The sequence below is a fragment of the Notothenia rossii genome, assembly GCF_949606895.1.
Source record: "Notothenia rossii genome assembly, chromosome: 9".
Classification (NCBI taxonomy): Eukaryota; Metazoa; Chordata; class Actinopteri; order Perciformes; family Nototheniidae; genus Notothenia; species Notothenia rossii.
The window spans coordinates 11,101,258-11,117,213 of record NC_136907.1 but is presented as its reverse complement, the minus strand read 5'-3'; the positions used below and the strand labels follow the sequence as shown (position 1 = coordinate 11,117,213).

The window sequence follows — 15,956 nt, the reverse complement described above, 5'->3', positions numbered from 1 at the left end:
CTGTCAAGATTTAGTACACACACAATTCATCTTTTTAAAATAACAACAAAAATGAATGTCCCTTTTTTCACAGCTCTTTCCCAAACAACTACTGGGATAAATTTGTCAAAAGAAAGGTGAGTTGTGTTTGATTTCCGTGGTTTTCAAATGGCTGTGTTGAACAACTGTTACATGATGTGCAATCTAATGTCTGTGTCCAGGTTCTGGATAAGTACGGAGACATTTATGGCAGAGAAAGAATAGCTGAGCTCTTGGGTGTCGATTTAGCCTCCCTGGATGTGAGTCAACAACATGAGAAGAAACAGGAGGAACCCGACAGCTCTGTGTTTGCATGGTAAATAGTTTCAATAATTCAGGACCTCTTTTATAACACTTCGTCTGCCATATTCATCACATCAAGGAACATGTTGTTTGAATTCATCTTCAACTTGACCAGAAGCCTTTCGATATACTGGCCAAATATTCCACAGGTTTGACTTAAAACTAAATCAACTTTAGGTTTAAGTTTACTGTAGATCAAACGGAGTACAATACACCGAGTTTCAGAACAACTTACTTACAACATCAAAATAATGTAACTACTATTTATAACTCCTCCCAATATAATGCCTGCTGGCCCTTACTTCAAGATTTTCCTTTCCTTTATTTATTTACCATGCTGTTTACTTTCTTCTTCTCAACGAGTCATATGTCAATACATACTAGTGTCACCCGCACCACTCCTGCTTTTTCTCAAACCATAGGCTGCATGATTACCTGCTTTTTCATTTCCTCATTTAGTCTTACCCAGAATATATTTGACTATATTGTTTTGTATAGTTAAAACATTTATAACAGAAATATATTTTTAGCCTTTGAGACCCTTTACATGCAGGAAAACATGACAAAAAAAAAACCTCAAAAGCACAATAGGGCCCCTTTAAGGCATAAACTAAACATTTGAATATCAATCTTGCTTTATCTATGTGTGTTCCTGTTAATCAAAAAAGAAGGTGATCAGAAAGTAAGTATACAAATGAAGGTAGATCAGCATGAAATGTGCTATGAATCTTGAAGGAAGACGTCACGTTAGTGAAGGAACTTCCCAAAGGGTGCTCAGAGAAAATAACAATCAGAATCAGAACCTTTATTAGTCCCACAGAGGGGGAATTTGCAGCGTTACAGCAGGAAAGAGCCACAGACAGCTTAGTGTTGCATATCTTACATGCGTTAAAAAAAGTACTAAGTTATAATATAATAAACAATATGCTAAAAAAAAACTAAAAAAGTTACATCATTTTCAAAAATACAGATCAAAAACAAATCAAATCTACAAATCAAATCCTGTAGCAGTTCTTAAGATTTAGCAGCCCGGTATATATTACAGTTATTAAAGATGTTACATACCTTGTAATAGTAACAAGGGTTTAGCAGCCAGGTATAAATTACACAGTTATTAACCGCATATATATATTGCACATATTGGTTTGTATTTAGCAGCAAGGGGTGTTATAGTCTGTGTTGTGGTGTGTGTAGGAGGGTCTACTAGGGGCAGTGTTGGTTGTAAAGTTTGACCGCTGCAGGAAGGAAGGACCTGCGGTATCTCTCCGTGTGACAGGTCCTCTCCTGGTTGTATTCTGGGAAAATAAAATGCAGGAGGCCCATTATGAAAATAAGTGAAGCCTAACAAAGAGATATCTGTGTAGAATATAATTGGTAGGTGCAGCTGGCAGGCGAAGGTTAAGAGAAGATCCAAAAATGACCTTGGGTGAAAGCGTGGGAGCGCTGTCTTCAACTTCAGTTACCGTGCATTTTTCTCAAAGTTTTCTTGTCTAATAACAAACACGCCTTCATGTTGCACAAACAAGCAGCACGCCTGCACAGGCCAGAGACCGATGATGTGATTTAATTCAAAGGTTATTGTGTGTGTGTGCGTGTGCGTGTGCGTGTGCGTGTGCGTGTGCGTGTGTGTGTGTGTGTGTGTGTGTGTGTGTGTGTGTGTGTGTGTGTGTAAGTAAACATACAACTGGATTAATTAAACTTGGATTATTCAGCACCGGTTGTGTGAACGTTTTTAAAGGGGCACCATTATGTTTTTTGGGTCCCTTTAACTAACTTGACTTTTTTTCTTACATTTCAAACAAATCATTTAAAATAAAAAGCAATATAATAAGCAATCATGTATCTCTGTAGGACGACCACCGTTGACTTCAAGTACCAGATCTGGAAATTTGGCGTTATTTTCACAGACGGTGTAAGTAAATCTTTACTCACATGTATATTGCACTATATACTGTGGTATACTTACAATTGAAATGCGAGCTGACCTTTGACAACTGAAAAAACCTTCCCTGTTATCTCTTTGCAGACCTTCCTGTATCTCTGTTGGTACACCATCATGTCTCTGCTTGGGCATTACAACAACTTCTTCTACGCCTGCCACTTGCTGGATATTGCAATGGGCGTGAAGACTCTGCGCACCATCCTGTCCTCCGTCACACACAACGGCAAACAGGCAAGTGCAGTCCAAAGCTTGAAATTACTCATATTCAGTATTATGGTACTTACTCTGTTCCCTTCTTGTCTGCACTAGCTCATGATGACAGTGGGCTTGCTGGCCGTGGTGGTGTACCTTTACACTGTGATCGCCTTCAATTTCTTCCGCAAGTTCTACAACAAGAGCGAAGATGAAGGCGAACCAGATATGAAATGCGATGATATGATGACCGTAAGCCGCTTATGATGCAAACAAATGCACTTTGGTACATTTGTGACAACTCCACTTCTTAAGCGATGTGTATTTACTCAACTTTGCAGTGTTACCTGTTCCACATGTACGTGGGTGTGCGTGCTGGCGGAGGCATCGGAGACGAGATAGAAGATCCTGCTGGAGATGAATACGAGCTTTATCGCGTGGTCTTTGATATCACTTTCTTCTTCTTCGTCATTGTCATTCTACTGGCCATTATTCAGGGTAAAGACACTCTTAAATGTCATGTGATTCGTTAAGAGGAAAGCGAGGAAAGAGGACAATGTAAAGGGCCTTTTCAGACTTGCTTGTAACTGGATATAGGAAGTGGATTCAAAGTTATGTTGGGAACCTGACATATCTTGACTCTCCGTATGATTACTTTAGGTTTGATCATTGATGCCTTCGGAGAACTCAGAGACCAACAAGAGCAGGTCAAGGAAGACATGGAGGTATGACCCTTTCATTCATTGTTCATTGAATCAACATTAAGCTGTCTTTGGCTCTTTTTCTGCTGTAACAACGTAAATGTCCCCTCTGTGGGACTAATAAAGGTATTCTGATTCTGATTCATTCGACCCTTGTATACTATGTATTCACCAAGCGGCTCTAACCCTCATGACGGATTTTTGTGCAGACAAAGTGTTTCATATGTGGCATTGGAAGCGACTACTTTGATACAACACCACATGGCTTTGAGACCCACACTTTGGATGAACACAACCTGGCCAATTACATGTGAGTGTACCTCCTCTGCGTTCAGTGACATGATGTGTCAATGAGGAAAATATTAACATGTGGGTTCTTTTCAGGTTCTTCTTAATGTACCTTATCAACAAAGATGAGACGGAGCACACTGGTCAGGTTAGTCTGAATAGTTTTATTTCCTTTTTTTGGTTGGTGTTTTGATGTATTAGTCAGATTAAAACTGACTGATAACCAGGGGCAGCGGGTATTGGAGACTGGAGAAGACTTCCCTCAATTATTGGTCCCTTTACTGTTGTGCACACACCATTGTTGCCTAAAAGTAGCATCATATACAGGATACTGCTAGGGTATATCATGTTCATCATCTACAAATATCAGCCTGTAGCACAAGGCTACATTTTATATAGACCAAGACAAACACATTTAATTATCAAATAACTATTAAGAACTAACAGTGTTGGAGGAAGGACTTAGATCCTGTACTTAGAGGTAAAAGTATGAATACTACGGTCTTAAAATATTCCTGATTTCAGTTAAAGTCCTGATTTCAAAATGTTACTTAAAGAGCAACTTGCAGGTTTTTTTTTAATAGATTTATGCTTAACCTTGCCAGAAAATTACAATTAAAAAAAGTTAATGCAGGATTTTATATTTTTTACAAGACATAAAGGCAGGAATTCAGAGGGAAAGCAGCCGTTTTGAGCTCTGCTACTAAAAACTGCTTTTTTTTAACGTCAAACGCGTCATATTACGTCACATGGGGGAGCAACTTTCTCGGACTTGTTCTCTGTCCAATCTGCGGTAGTAGTTTGTAGTTGGTTTGAGCGGTTGTGATTTAGTGAGCTGGTATTTTTTCAGTAATTTTACATTGCATTTCACCATTTTTAATTATGGTGAGCTGGAGCACAAACTCCAGCCTGTCAGGACACAGAGTCCACAGTTTCTCTAACAGTAAAAGGACCGTTGTTCCTTATTAACTGGTTTACAGAGGTCCTGTAAACCAGTTTATCCGGAACACCGGTCCTGTGGCCTTCGGCTGAAATATACATTTCGATCGCTTCTTCTGTCGTTTACATAAATCTTTTGGTATATTTGGCTCGGTAGGAAGACTTTGATGCACATTCAGTACCAGTGTGTGAGGTTGTGGTTACGATGGCGATATCCGGACGCGAACAGCGAGGACTACAAAAAGAAAAACGAGTTGACTGGGGATGTCTGTTCAAAACATTGCGAACTCCAATAAATCATTTAAACCAGCAATTGTTGCCAGACTAATTACAGAATATCGTTCTTAATGTGATACCAAGTCCATCTGAAACCTGTGTACACCTTCAGACAGCCTACAAGTGAAGCGTGCGTTGTTTACTCACAGTTTGAAAGCAGCGTGTCTTCAGCTGTGGTAAACTGCGATCCGCCCAGGGGAAAATGTGATCCGCCCAGGTTAAACCGTGATCCCACAGGTTAAACCGTGATCCACCTCTGTAAACCAGTTGATCGGGAAACCAGTTAATCCGGAACACCGGTCACTCACCAAGACAGCTGCCCTGTTCTCCACTGGTTCTCCTCACACCACAGCTCCATTTCTCGCCGATGGCCGTTATTTCTTCTAATCCTTGGCTGCTCCTGGTCTCTTGGATGCATAGCAGGCTCATAATTATAATCATATGCATTCGAATATATATTTTCAACCTCTTCTGTGTCAAAACTAGCATTGTGATCCATGTTTATTCATACGTTAGACCGGCCGCTCTCCCCCGTGTTACGTCACACGCGGGAGGTCACGTGGGGCGGCTTTTTTTACGCGGAAGTAAACATTTCTTCTAAAGACGACGCCAGATGTCACTGTAGTGTATATTTCTGTATATTTTCTTGAAAATCTAGTGTATACATCATTTTCCTACACATTTATTCACTGGTATGTCTAACCTGCTCTTTAAGTAAAAGTACAAAAGTATTAGAATCAAAATGTATTTAAAGTACAAAAGTATTCGTTCTGCACAATGGTCCATTTGGGAATAATATAGAGTAGGCTACAGAAGTCTTATATCACCTAAATGTACTTCAAATACTTACAGTAAAAGTACTCGTTGTGCAGAATTGACCTTTTCACAGTATTTTATTATTATGGTTATAATATTATCCTGTTTTTATAGAGGTAAGAGTCTTTAAGTATTCTAGATATGTGAAATACTCTGGAGAGTAGTTCACAGTACTGTATTATACCATATTTGTAAATCATTTGTTTTTATGTACCAAATACCTAGTAACTGTGAGTGTTAAATTGAATGAAGTGGAGTAAAAAGTACTGTATTTGCCTCTGAAATTTAGTGGAGTATAATTATAAAGAAGCAATATATGGAAACACTCACGTAAAGTAGAAATATGTTTAAAAGTATTTAAGTACAATACTTGAGTATGTGTTCTGCAAACTCAACGTATACTTCTAGCAGGATGTGTGTGTGTGTACATCGACTGTTTACATGTTTGTTTGCACAGTAACGGTTGGTGTCTGTGCATTACCATCGTTTGAGCTTACAGCAACAGTATTTTGATGAGCAACAGCTAAAAGCATCCAGCATCCTGTTCTCTGCATTATTGTTGTTCAGTAGGTGCATATAATTCCTGTTATAAACATAATAACGTCTTCTGTGCTGCTTAAAACAAGTCTGATAGTTGGTCAAATAGTAGCCTTCCTTATCCTGAGCCTGTGCTGATAACACAGTTTGCTTTCTTTTTGTTTATTGTCTCACGCTCTTTTAGGAGTCGTACGTGTGGAAGATGTACCAGGAGCGTTGCTGGGACTTCTATCCTGCTGGAGATTGTTTCAGAAAGCAATATGAGGATCAACTTTCCTAGCCTACAAGTACTTGACACAAATGCAGGGAGAATAACAACTGCTAAATACAATTTTTTTGTCACTGGCAAAGTGGATGTTTAAAATGTTACCAGCCAATCAATAGAGTACTTTTATTTTGGCTGGTGAGTGATGCAAATCTAATAGCTATTTGCATATGTTTTGCATATCTCACTGAGGGGTTCATTTTGTGTCTTATGTACTGTTGTACATCATTCCTGACAAAACTCACATCAAATGGATTTTGTCATGAAAATGCTAAATAAGTTTCATCAACATACTGTAACTCCAAACGTTGATGACTTCAGCGTCCTTGAGATGGCTAAGATACTTTTTATATGTGAAACGCATTCACACCACGTTTTTTTAAGATTCATCTTGTTATTTCATTATTTATCAAAATGCTTGAAAATGTTTTACTAAGTTTTAGTTGAATGTGTTGGCTGTTGAGGAGGAAAAGATAAGACTGTGTTTTTGTGATCATTTCCCAAAGTGCCTAAGCTACCACATTTATAAAAGCATGTAGCTGCTAGCAGCTTAACACTTTGCCTTTCTGTCTTTATATGTAGTTAATCGTTTTTTCTTTGATTATTGTTACTTTCACTTAAACATATTCAGTTTTTTTTTCTCTGTTGAGATTTCTTTAGATACTCTAGCTTTTATTTGATTTTAAATTATTTTATTTATTGTTTCTCAAGACAACTATAAGTCTACAATGATTAATACATTCTGTATAAGAATAAGCTTCATTGTAATCTGACACTTATTTGACCTTTTACTCATCAGCACAATAATGTGCGTATTATGTATGTAGATAGTACTTTCCAGTATCAGAATCCTTAAAATGTGGCTCCTAATTTGCAACATTTACAGAAAGGATTCAGTTATTTTTCAGTGAAAAGAGGTCAACTAAATTACATAATATGTGTTGATCAGAAGGAAATATATTTTATGTCGATTGTCAAATGAAAATCCACAGAAGGTTATCTAATGTAAGGCTACTTTGACAACCATAACAACAGTTTGAACAAATCAAATTATTTTAAACTTCCCTCAAATCAAGTATGTACCAAAACCTGTTTGTGTTAAAAGTGAGAGATTCTGGAGTTGGACTGTTGACATTTCAACAACCATAATAAAAAAAAAGAATGTCTGGCTACATTTGTTTTTCTTTCTACATCCATGGCCTGTTTCCTGTCCCGTGTGGCTGATTGGCTGGAATAGTGCACCTTTAATTAACATTGTGCTTATATTAGCGTAACGTTCACAGTGATTTATACTTTTACTGTATTGATACTGATTCAAAATGACTAAATAAGAGAAAATATCAAAAGAAAATGTAATGCTGTTGAGTCATTTAACACAGTAACTCTGGACACACTGGTGCAGTTCTTTTGTAACATCTCATCATCACAGCCCATTTTCATCCCGAGCTGTTGAACTGTGTCCCTGTGGAACATCCTTTTATAAACTGGAATTAAGGCTGAGCATAAAAACTCACATTGAGCCCATTCAGTCCTCCAACATTTCTCTCTGAGCCAGAGATACAGCAACTGTCAACATGAATGTCTTGGGGATGAACGGTGACTCGATCTCTTCACTGAGCAATCATCATTACAGCTGTGTGACATTTTATATGCAAACACTTCCACCAGTAAGGTGATTTATAGACTGCACCAACAGCAGTACAAAGATGCCCTCAACAGTGCACGCTCCTTCCACTACTCCTCTGTAATACAAACTGGCAGCAATAACCCAAAGACCCTTTTTTCAACTATTAACAAGCTCCTCAACCCCATGGATAATATCTCCAACTCATTCACCACCTCAAAGTGTGAATCCTTCCTCTCATTCCTTCAAATGCAAAATCGAAATAATACACAGCAACATAGCCAACTCCTGCGTCTCCTCCACCACCCATCCTTTTCCGGAACCTGCCTACTCTCCTCCTCCCAGGCACCCTTTTACAGCCTTCAGACAAATTACCTCACTGGACATAGTTGCCCAAGTCACAGGCATGAATACCTCAACTTCCATCCTGGACCCCATGCCCTCCACCCTTGTCAAGGCCTGCCTCCCCCAACTCACTCATCTGATCACCACTCATTAACTCCTCTCTGTCCACTGGACTCGTCCCCCCTGCTCTGAAACTCGCTGCTGTCCCTCCCATACTCAAAAAACCTGGTCTCAACCCTGATTCCCTCAATAACTACCGGCCCATTTCTAACCTCCCATTCCTGTCAAAAATTCTGGAGCGAACTGTTGCCTCCCAACTCAAATCCCATCTGGACTGCAATAACCTTCATGAACCTTTTCAATCTGGTTTCCGTACTCGCCACAGCACAGAATCTGCCCTACTCAAGGTCACCAACAACATTCTCCTTTCTGCTGACTCTGGTTCCCTCTCAATTCTCATTCTCCTTGACCTAACAGCCGCATTTGACACGATCAACTATTCCATCCTCATCAATTGCCTCCAGTCTTCCATTGGCATAACCGGTACTGCTCTCTCCTGGTTTAAATCCTATCTTTCTGACAGACATCAATTAATCTCCATTAACAACTCCAAATCCCCCACAGCCCCCGTCAATCATGGCGTCCCTCAGGGTTCTGTACTTGGTCCCCTTCTGTTCATCATCTACATCCTCCCAATTGGACAAATCCTCCGTCAACACCAACTCCAGTTCCACTGTTATGCTGATGACACACAGCTCTACCTCTCAACAAAATATATTTTTCCACCCACACACTCCCAGCTCAGCACCTGCCTCACTGACATTAAAATGTGAATGCAAAGCTATTTTCTAAAACTTAACTGTGACAAATCGGCCCAAACTCACTTACCCGCTCAACCCAAGATTTTTCACTTACCATTGACGGCTCCATTGTCAACCCCTCCACTCACATCCGTAACCTTGGCATCACCCTCGCCCCCACCCTCACTTTCCTCCCTCACCAGGTCACAAAAAACGCTTTCTTTCATCTAAAGAACATCGCCCGCATCAGACCCTCCCTCTCATCGACCGCTGCTGAAACTCTAATCCATGCCTTTATAACATCCCGACTGGATTACTGCAACAGCATACTTTTTGGATCACCTGCATTCACACAAAAAAAACTTCAATATGTCCAAAACTCAGCTGCCTGCTTGCTCACCTTCACCCGACGCTCCGACCACATCACCCCTATCCTCCATGACCTCCACTGGCTCCCCATCAAACACTGCATTGATTTGAAAAATCTTACTTTTCATTTTCAAAGCCCCCCACCCGTCGCCTCAGGTCTTCTGAAGCTAACCTACTGCAGCCCATCAGGACAAGAATCTGGACCTGGGGTGACAGGGCGTTCCCAGCAGTCTCCCCCTCACTCTGGAACTCCCTCCCCAGCCACGTCCGAACTGCCAACACTCTCACATCATTCAAACAATCCCTCAAAACTCACCTTTTCACTCTTGCCTTCAACTCCTAATCCACTAACCCCTTGCCCTTATTCCATCTAGTTTAGCATTTTTGTTGTTATTTTTGTTTGTAAGTGCTTTGAGCACCAGGAAAAGCGCTTTATAAATGTAATGTATTATGATTATTATTATTATTATTATTATTATTATAACCATCAAGCATGAATGAATGGAAGTCTTGTTAGAGGAAGAATGTTGTAGAAGTTTAACTGGAATCTGCATAAATAAGGTGTGATGAATAGTTAAGGATGATGTGCTCAGTTTCTGTATACATTATTAGAGCTTTTTGTTAATGACACATTTCAACATGTTATATTGTTAAAAGTGTGCAATGCCTTTCAATACAGTTTTTGAGAAGTAAATCTTAATCATTTTCCTCTCCTTTTAACAAATGTAATAAGAGAAAAAATAATGCATTTCCTATTTGTTTGTGATACACATATAAAAACAATCTCAGGATAAAGCTGGAAAGAGTTAACAATATTACAACTTTTTTGAAATAACTCTTCGTATTATTTTATTCGCTTTAATAAAATGTGCCCATGTGTTATTTACTGTATGTTTATAGATTAGATCCAGATGTATGTGTGATGATGATAGCTGATATGTTGATTGGTCGTGTCCCACATGCAGACCCCTTGATCCACCAACCATCTGACCGCCTCTTATCTGTGGACATGATTTAATAATTGGGCGATCATGCTCCCACTGCACCGAGATCACTGACTATGTGTTATACTATCAATACACTCTGGGTGTTAAGTGGTTATAGTTAGAATTGTTTATCACAGCATTATTTCTCCAAAGGAGCACTATTTAATATTGAGTAAAATGTCAATATTCAATCTGCTTCTCTGCTTCACTTATAATTATTTTTCCTTGTTCAAGTAGAAATATATTATGTCCAATTCTTAGATTTAGCTAACCCAAACCCATTTTGCCAAAAGTCAGATGAGATCAGCCGGTTTGCTTAGCTTAGCATAGCTTAGTTTAGTTTAAAGACCTGAAACTAGGAACCAGCTATCGTGGCTATACACTGAAGAGTAAAAACAACAAGACGACAGTCCAGGAAGTACATTTTCCCAGTTGAAAAGTATTTCTAAGAAGGACATATCACACAGTTAACAACAATACCCGGATGTGTAGCAGGAAGTTTGCTAGACTGACAGGTGCCAATGCTCATTCCTGCAACCAACCAGTTCATTGTTTTATTGGTAGCCTGTGCTCTTGAATTGATGCATGACATCATGTTATAACATCATCTTTTTAGTCAATGGCTGAAAAAGGTGAGTTAAGACATAAATGTAATTGTCTTGAAAAATGTGCCAACTTAAAAAGGGTATTCTTTATTTGCACTTGGAGACTCGGTAAAGTTACACTTAGCACCCATATTTTTACTTATTATTATTATTTTACCACTTGTACCTCTTTCGTCAACTATTAATCCTTGTAAGCGACATACGGTGCCACCACTACCACACATTTCTCTCCAAGATCTTGTGTCTGAGCATATCAATGACAAAGATCCACCAACTCCACCTTTCACCCCAAAGCCTGTGAACGGTGTTTCCCAGAGGAGAAAGGTGAGTTCAGGATGTTGGCTTATTCTCTTTTAACAGTTGCTGATAAATTAAACTGAACTGTTTACTCAAACAAATGTGTTATTTTAAACCACTTAATCCCAACAGGAAGGAATTCTCCCCTTTCAATAAACTACAAAGGAGGTGCAAATTCAGCAGGGTGTCTGCGCCATGGCAGTTTCAGTAACGACGAGCAGTAGGCTAAGGGAGATTTATCTGCTGATGGGAGGTGCTGCTGCTTCCTCTGCTATGGGTTAGCTAGGCCCATGCTCGCCCCCCAATCTTGACGCCAAAGCTACTGACCTGCCATCCAACACAAATGTCTCTGGCATGGGACAAGTAGGAGCATACACCAACAGCGATAAAGATAGTTTAAAAGGAGCAATGTGTAATACCTAGCCACTATTGAAAAAATAAAAATGGGGCAGAATTACTCCAACTATTTCCCTGATCAATGAGTGGCTGTTTCCTTCTGCAGCGTGTAAAATATCCAATATAATTGAAATAATATAAATGAAATTTGGGAGGTTTTTGCAACATGAGATACTTTTTTCTTCATAATGTTGTGAGTCTTCTGCTCATGGTTAGATGAAAAAAGATTTGCAACAAATGTTCATTTTAGCTAGCTTCTGATTGTGGACACAGGCTTTTATCAAATTTCTTCATTTGAGCCTATTTCATTCCTATTAAAAAAAACTTGACAGTGACTTTAGCAAGGTGAATGCAATCTTGATAGCTTGCCAACAATATACCACACATCTACTGTTTCATCCGCAGCAGTAAACATTTGTAATGCTGATGATTGAGCTCAGTCAACAGTGAACTGTAATAGTAGTGTGCGGCTTAGCACTTCCTCAAATCCGGCTAATATAAACTTTGTTCATTTAATACTATGTTTTAATTGAGGGTTTTCCCCAATTGCAATAACATGTAAACACATGTGTTTCGGATGCACCCATCCTCCTGTCCCTCAAGGCTAAAAGGTGTGTTCACCTGAAAGCTGTGTTATTATCTCTTTCCCACTCTTTTTTTGTACAACACAGACATTTGCCCTATTATTTGGAAGGTGATGCGTCCACCCGAGAAGTCTGGTGTTCATAATTGAGAAACTGAAGCAACCATTTGAAGAAAATAAAATATCAAGGATCTATTGTCAAAAAACTGCTGTTGCCAAACATGTTCCTCTAGTTTTGGATCAAATGTACCAAGATGAAAAGTGAAAGTCTCTATTATATTTTATTTTATTGTATTGAATTGTACTATGTTATCTGTTTTATTGTGTTGCACTGTTGGAGGGAGCCTGTGACTACACTGTAGCTATGCACACATGACAATAAAAGCCTTGAAACTTAACCCTCTATGGTACGCACTATTATGCCATTTGTGGAAACAAAAAAAGAGTTATTGTTTCAAATTTGAACAACATTTATTTAAAAATACGAAATAGCCTCAACAAGTTAAATTGCATGACAATTAAAATGTGAAAATCGTTATTTTTTATATTTTAACAAGATTATATGTCTGAATGTTGCCTGCAGGCAACATTGTACCATTGTGAAACAACCTTTAGGAATAAATACGCGAAGAGCCTAGGCATCTTTCAGCAAACTTTATTGAGCCATTTGACAAAATAGACTCAGTGCTTGTGGAAGTTCATGAAGCAGTTATTGTCAGGAGTGAAGCACAGGTACGTGACACACTTTGATCACTGCACTTTCACCCTTACAGCCAGGGTATTTGCACCGGCCCTTTTTCTCCACCGACACAGGCCAATGGTAAGTGTGGTCTTGATGCACAGGTGTTGATGGCACTGATGAGGAAGAACCTCTGTGCTTCTTCTCAGCCAGGTTTCTGTCAACATTATGAGATGGTCTCCCCCTCTTTTTCAAGACTTTCCTCTCGTTGCAAAGGCAACTTCAGCTTTGAATTTCAGCAGGGTGTACACTTCTTTCTTGGGGATCTCGCAATCCTTGCAGTCCCTGCGGTACAAGAGCCACACATTCCCTAGTGTGAAATCCATCTTGTGCAACACGATCTTGTGATACCACTTCCTTGCATGCACAACACTTGCAGGTAACCTGGAATGTTTCTTTATTTTTCTTATCCCATCTTTGCACAGAGATCGTTGGGTTGGCTTTAACATCAAATGTCCATCCATCCATCCATCTTCTCCCGCTTATCCGTGGTCGGGTCGCGGAGGTAGCAGTTCCAGCAGAGAGCCCCAAACTTTCTTTTCCCTGGCCACATCAACCAGCTCTGACTGGGGGATCCCAAGGCGCTCCCAGGCCAGAGAAGAGATATAATCCCTCCATCTGGTTCTAGGTCTACCCCTTGGTCTCTTCCCAGCTGGACGTGCCTGGAACACCTCCCTAGGGAGGCGCCCGGGTGGCATCCTAACTAGGTGCCCGAACCACCTCAACTGGCTCCTTTCGACGCGAAGGAGGAGCGGTTCAACTCCGAGTCCCTCCCGGATGACCGAACTTCTCACCTTATCCCTAAGGGAGACACCAGCCACCCTGCGGAGAAAACCCATCTCGGCCGCTTGTACCCGCGATCTCGTTCTTTCGGTCATGACCCATCCTTCATGACCATAGGTGAGGGTAGGAACGAAAATGGCCCGGTAGACAGAGAGCTTTGCCTTCTGGCTCAGCTCCCTTTTCGTCACAACGGTGCGGTAAAGAGACTGCAGTACCGCTCCCGCTGCTCCGATTCTCCGACCCATCTCACGCTCCATTGTTCCCTCACTCGAGAACAAGACCCCGAGATACTTGAACTCCTTCACTTGGGGTAAGGACTCATTCCCTACTTGGAGTGGACAGTCCATCGGTTTCCTGCTGAGAACCATGGCCTCAGATCTGGAGGTGCTGATCCTCATCCCAGCCGCTTCACACTCGGTTGCGAACCGATCCAGTGAGTGCTGAAGGTCGCAGACCGATGAAGCCATCAGAACCACATCATCTGCAAAAAGCAGTGGTGCAATCCTTAGTCCACCGAACTGCAGACCCCCTCCCCCACGACTACGCCTCGAAATCCGATCCATGTATATTACAAACAGGATTGGTGACAAAGCGCAGCCCTGGCGGAGGCCAACCCTCACCTGAAATGGGTCCGACTTACTGCCGAGGACACGGACACAGCTCTCGCTTTGGGAGTACAGAGATTGGATGGCCCTGAGTAGAGACCCCCTCACCCCATACTCCCGCAGCACCTCCCACAGTGACTCCCTGGGAACCCGGTCATACGCCTTCTCCAAGTCTACAAAACACATGTAGACTGGATAAGCATACTCCCAGGCCCCCTCCAGGATCCTTGCGAGAGTAAAAAGCTGATCCGTCGTTCCACGACCAGGACGGAATCCGCATTGTTCCTCCTCAATCTGAGGTTCGACAATCGGCCTGACCCTCCTTTCGAGTACCTTAGAGTAAACTTTCCCGGGGAGGCTGAGTAGTGTGATGCCTCGGTAATTGGCACACACCCTCTGATCCCCCTTTTTGAAAAGGGGAACCACCACTCCGGTCTGCCACTCCTTCGGTACTGTTTCCGACTTCCACGCAACGTTGATGAGACGTGTCAACCATGACAGTCCCTCAACACCCAGAGCCTTCAGCATTTCTGGGCGGATCTCATCCACCCCCGGGGCTTTGCCACTGTGAAGTTGTTTGACGACCTCAGTGACCTCCCCCCGGGAGATTGGTGTCGATCCCCCTTCATACTCCAGCTCTGCCTCTAACATAGAGGGCGGAGTTGTCGGGTTCAGGAGTTCCTCAAAGTGCTCCTTCCAACGCCCTAACACTCCATCAGTTGAGGTCAACAACGTCCCATCCTTACTGTACACAGCTTGGATGGTTCCCTGCTTCCCCCTCCTGAGGTGTCGGACAGTTTTCCAGAACAACTTTGGTGCCGCCCGAAAGTCTTTTTCCATGTCTTCTCCGAACTTCTCCCACACCCGCTGCTTTGCCTCGGCCACGGCTGAGGCTGCTGCCCTTCGGGCCTGTCGGTACCTTGCAACTGCCTCGGGAGTCCCCCGAGATAACAAATCCCTGAAGGCCTCCTTCTTCAGTCGGACGGCTTCCCTGACCACCGGTGTCCACCAGGAGGTTCGAGGGTTACCGCCCCTTGAGGCACCTAGGACCTTGAGACCACAGCTCCCCGCCGCGGCTTCGGCAATAGAGGCTTTGAACACCGACCACTCTGGTTCAATGTCCCCAACCTCCACAGGAATGCCCGAAAAGCTCCGCCGGAGGTGTGAGTTGAAGGCCTCCTGAACTTGGGCCTCCTCCAGACGTTCCCAGTTCACCCGAACTACACGTTTGGGCTTACCAGGTCTATCCAGAGGCTTCCCCCGCCACTCGACCCAACTCACCACCAGATGGTGATCAGTTGACAACTCCGCCCCTCTCTTTACCCGAGTGTCCAAAACATACGGTCTCAGGTCCGATGATACGATAACCAAATCGATCATGGACCTTCTGCCTAGGGTGCTCTGGTACCACGTACACTTATGAGCATCCTTATGTTCGAACATGGTGTTTGTTATGGCCAATCCATGACTAGCACAGAAGTCCAGTAACAAACCACCACTCCGGTTCAGATCAGGGGGGCCGTTCCTCCCAATCACTCCCCTCCAAG

General features: G+C 41.9%; 1 protein-coding gene across 1 annotated transcript in view; it reads left to right on the top strand.

The window, feature by feature from the left end:
* Window positions 1-7,449, top strand: part of LOC307017754 (ryanodine receptor 1-like) — a 54,987-nt gene extending 47,538 nt beyond the window's left edge. The window contains 10 exon segments of the mRNA XM_079647522.1: window positions 74-116; window positions 201-334; window positions 2,173-2,233; window positions 2,348-2,494; window positions 2,573-2,707; window positions 2,797-2,953; window positions 3,116-3,180; window positions 3,366-3,466; window positions 3,541-3,592; window positions 6,197-7,449. Of these exon segments, the coding sequence (XP_079503648.1) occupies window positions 74-116; window positions 201-334; window positions 2,173-2,233; window positions 2,348-2,494; window positions 2,573-2,707; window positions 2,797-2,953; window positions 3,116-3,180; window positions 3,366-3,466; window positions 3,541-3,592; window positions 6,197-6,292 (991 nt within the window). The 3' untranslated portion in view covers window positions 6,293-7,449.
* Window positions 7,450-15,956: the final 8,507 nt, after the last annotated feature.